This window comes from Rhagoletis pomonella, unplaced genomic scaffold (assembly GCF_013731165.1).
Source record: "Rhagoletis pomonella isolate Grant_MI unplaced genomic scaffold, Rhpom_1.0 Rhpom_scaffold_00006, whole genome shotgun sequence".
NCBI classification, from domain to species: domain Eukaryota; kingdom Metazoa; phylum Arthropoda; class Insecta; order Diptera; family Tephritidae; genus Rhagoletis; species Rhagoletis pomonella.
This window is the reverse complement of record NW_023458560.1, coordinates 25,597,606-25,602,462: the sequence shown is the minus strand read 5'-3', so window position 1 is coordinate 25,602,462 and position 4,857 is coordinate 25,597,606. Positions and strand designations below refer to the sequence as shown.

At 32.0% G+C, this 4,857-nt stretch overlaps 1 protein-coding gene across 1 annotated transcript; it reads right to left on the bottom strand.

The window, feature by feature from the left end:
* Positions 1-220: 220 nt before the first annotated feature.
* Positions 221-4,857, bottom strand: LOC118740543 (gustatory and pheromone receptor 32a-like). Its single transcript, XM_036472120.1, has 4 exons — positions 3,838-4,857; positions 668-730; positions 487-576; positions 221-395 (listed from the first exon to the last, which is right to left on the bottom strand). The coding sequence occupies exons 1-4, from the start codon at positions 4,855-4,857 to the stop codon at positions 321-323; spliced, it is 1,248 nt and encodes a 415-aa protein (XP_036328013.1). The 3' UTR covers positions 221-320.

The window sequence follows — 4,857 nt, the reverse complement described above, 5'->3', positions numbered from 1 at the left end:
AATTTCGTTTTTTTTAATTAATCCTAACGATTGCAATGCTGTATAAATATGCAAGTAGCAATTTTGGTATCATCGAAAATAAAGAATATGTAATGATTTTTTTGTTATCGCTAGTCAATGGGCAAAATGGTACGATGCTTAAAATTTAAAGTAAATTGCAGAAGTCAGCAACGGCTTATACTTATAGTTGATAATAATATCTTAACTTTTAATTGCGGTAACGGTATGTAATTGAGTTTTAATTTTTGTCATTTCGATTTTATCACATCTTTCATATTCAAATAAGATTCATTCACAATTTATCTTATAAAATTCTTCCTTCATCGGTTCTTTGATTCCTCCAGTTGCTTGAATTGGATCAACATGACTAGGTAAGTGTTAACGGTCGTAAAAATCTAAATGAAAATAAAATGAGAAATCTTCAAATTATTGATACAAATTTACTGGGATGATTTCTTTTGCAAATCTATTAACATACATACATACCTTAAATAATGTTCTATTATTGATAACAAAAAATCCATAGGCTGTAAAGCTCACTTCCTGTTTAACGCTCTTTGTCAGAAATTCGTCTATCTGTACATGTACATTCATATGTAGTACATATGTATGTACGTGTATGTAGTATATAAAGAGAAATTTCATTTCATTGAATTTTCATACTCACGGTACTTTGGTATTTCTCTCCTTTGCCGTAGATACGTGCTAGTACTTGTGTAGTTCTGTTTGCCTGAAAAGTAAAAGAAGTTACAGAGCCGTTAAGGTCATATATATATGTATGTACTATATATATGTATGTGCATATGTAAAAAAAAAAGCTAGAAGTCAAAAATAGCTTTACTTCTCTTGATTCAATCCTTTACTTCAATCTTACCTTTACATTTACGTTCTTAACTTTATCTTTATATTTATTATTTTCTTCATATTCCCCTTCACCCCAAAAAAAAAAAATCCGTGCGAGAGTGTCTGAAAGAATAGTAGAATAAAAGCTCAGTTAGATGGGGCAGCAGTAGTTATCAAATGCTTTTATGCAACCTTAGAATAAATAATTTGATGCTGTACATACAGACCATGGGCTGAATGGCCATAACGTAAGCGGAAAGGTCATTAAGAAATTGGTAGACATCGACAAATTTAAAAAAATTTAAGTGAACTTACATATCGTTGCCTGAAATGCAAAAAGACCTAACAACATCGTAACTAAAATGGAAAAAGTCGTGACTAAAATTTTTCAATTTTTTCATTCAATGGTGTGGGAGTTGTAATTCGATGAAATCCATCATATCAATCAAAAACTGAATTTTTAATTTTTTATTAGTTACGGCTTTTTGAATCTCAGCGATTTGTTACGTTTTTTTGCATTTGAGGTGACGTTATACAAAAAACCTACGGCCATTGTCAACATATTCCATTCGACATTCATATTATAATATTAATCTAAAGTAACTTATTAAATTTAATTACACTTTTAAACAGGTGGCACCCCTATTAAAATATTTTAGAAACAAAGCCTTCTTAAACATATTTTGTTTTTGACTTGAGATCACTTGGTAATGTTCCTTCTAACTTTTTAATTTAATTCAAATTGGCTTTTAAACAAGTAGCAACCGCCATTAAAACTATTTTCGAAACAAAGCTTTCTAATACCTGTTTCGATTATTTAACTAATGAAAAAGTAAGATTTGACTTTTAAACCAATGGAAACCCCGTTTCAAATTATTGTCAATATAAAGATTTCTTTAACCTCATTCATTAGCCTTCCATACTGTCACAACGAAGTATGGGTTACTAATAAAGTTTAATCAAAACTTGTAAATAGGTGGCAATCCTCTTCGAAATGTTTTCGTAATACGTCTTTACCAGTTGGCATCCATATTGTGAAATTGTGCTGAACTTACAACAATCTCAAAACTTTTAACATTTATAATATTAGTGGGATTTTGTTTCACTTGTGAACTAAATTGAGTTTCATAAGCTGATGGCAACTCTCGTTAAAAATCTGTTCGAAATAGATTCAGCTCTTTTAAAGCCTCCCTCGAAATGTTCGAAATAAATCGTTCTTGAACCGCTTTCGTTGGACGCTTACCTGGTTATGATATTGTGTCCAGTATATTCGCATACAAAACTTGTCAATAAAATATATTAAAATCAACTTAGCAAACCCGATTAATTTTTATATTAAATAGGACTAGTGGATCCGCATGGCGTTAAAACGCCCAAAACTTAATTCAAAAACTTACAAAACATTCCAAACGTTAGTCAGAGTTAAAAGCGATGCGATTGCCAGTGAAGAGCAGTCTGGCATATGCCATTTTCAAATCACCCTATATCGAAGGAAAAAAGTTCTTAATTAAAAACAAAAAAATAAAACTTTATCACACATCTACAGGTAAGGTCTTTGATTTGACCTCTCACTTTTGAAATTCGCTTTCAAAAGTATTCCCAAACTAAAATATTTTCAAATCTCCTTCGTCTGACATTGTGATACACATGTAGTTATTTCAATAAATTGAAGAACTAATTTGAATTTGATTCTTCGAACAAATGGCAACCTTCTTCAAACATTCCAAATGGTCAAACTAAAGATTTCCTAACATTCTTTCTTTTGACTACGGTATTTTTATATTTCACATACTTTTTGTTTTAGTTAATTGAGTTAGACCTTTCAAACAGGTGGCAGCCCTCTTCAAAAGTATTTTCAAGCTGTATCCTTGTTAACTCTGCTTCGCCTGACATCGCGATACATATTTAAACTAACAGAGTACAGTTCAGAAATAAAAGTTTTTCAAACTCCCTTCGATTGATACCCATATTTTAATAATTCATTAGACTTATTAAATAATTGAAATTTAACTTTTTAAAAAGGTGGCAATCCTATTTCAACGCCTCAAAAATGTACTTAGCGTTCAATCGAAAGATTTCTCAGCACTCTTTCGTTTGACATCCATATTTTGATGTTTCATATAACTTGTGTATAAGTAAACTAAATTCGATATTTCAAGCAACCCTCTTCAAAATATTTTCAAACTACTACTTTCATATTTCACATATGGTTATACATATTTTTCTTACCTAATATGATTTTTTTAAACAGGTGGCAACCCTCCTACAGTTCAGCTAAGAAACGAAGCTTTTCATAACCATTTCGGTTGATACCCATTTTATAATAATTGATTTATTTTTTTTAAATAATTTAAATATAAGTTTTTAAAGATGGCAGCTCTTTTCGAAAAAGTAAAACAGCTAATTTAATTCGCTTCGGTACACATAGTATGTCAAAACTCCTTATGAGTGAATGCGGAAGTAAGAGTGTTGGAATATTCCTTCCCTCTTTTCGTGGCAATTTTCTTCAAAAAATATTCTATATCGACGGCTAAGTGGAAGGTCGAGATATCTTGGCAGCCGGTTCGAAAACGCCCTGTCTTTAAAGACGGCTGTTGAGTTAAGTTTCATATAAAAATCTTTCAAAACTTGATTACGCAGCATTTAAGGCGAATTCATATAAGGTGTTGTTGCTAGAACAACTACTTTAATTCGCTTCGGTACACGTAGTATGTCAAAACTCCTTATGAGTGAATGCGGAAGTAAGAGTGTTGGAATATTCTTTTCCTCTTCCTCCTTGAGCGAAGAATAACTAAAATTTGACATTTGCGTACCGAAAGCGAAAACAAAATACATGTTAGTTTTTGTTTTTGTACTACCGCTACCACCTTATATGAATTCGCTTTGCCAGCATTTTAATTTTTACTCATTCATATTTATGGAATATAGCGCGTTTGAAGTTGCACAATCTTAGTTTTCTATTTTTATCAATTTAATTGAGTAATGTCTTCTTACCTCTTTCGTTGTGCCGTCACAATTATTTGATAACAATATTAATATTCCCGCATAAAGCGGTATCCACGATAATGTCCATATTACGTAATATAAATCCTCCTTATTTCTCCAATCGTACAAAGCAAAGTTGTAGGCGCAGGAAAGTAAACCATAGCACGCATATAGTAAAAATGACAGCAAACCCAAATCGGCGTAACTGTTAATCATCTTGAATATATCCAACAAATCATTGTGCAAGCCATAAATGAATTTTGAATTTTGTACAAATAGCCGTAGATTCTCGTCACTCTTATCACTGAGCACTGGCCGCTTACCATTTTGCAAAACATGGCTGTTATATTGGCTCAACAATTGATTGACATATTGGAAACGTTCCTTCAAAAGATGCATCAGCGACGAAATTAGTATGGTAAATGCACAGGAGCTGGCATTTTCAAGCTGATAGAATGATATATATATACAGTAATAAATAGAAAGAGCCTCCAGGGAGCGTTTGACGAATGCCACCATTAATGTAAAAATATAACCAAATGTCAACAACAAATATGTGTTATACAGATTTCCGCTGTACGATCGTTGTGCTGGCGATTCAGGATACTGTCTCAAAAGTTTATCAACTTTTAAAAAACCATTGATTATTGCAATTATTGCTGTTGCATTTCGAGCACATGACCACGAAATTGTAATATCGCTAAGCATACAAAACGCCACGTCCAGCACATTGGTAATGCCATCCGTATTGCTTCTTACGAAGAGCATTTGCAATATTGTAGGCGAAAGTAAAGAATATAGATGCAACAGATTCAATGCTATTTTTATAGAAATTATGCTTTTACTAATTAGCAACCAATGCCGATTGGGCATGCCGATTTCGTAAATGTTCACCATAGTGTAGAATGGTATAATACCGATAGATTTAAGTATTAATAAATGCCATTTCAGATACGAAAACAAAGAATGTATAACGAGTTTTTGTTTATTTATGTTTATGGCACTATTTACACGATTGCGATTTTGCAT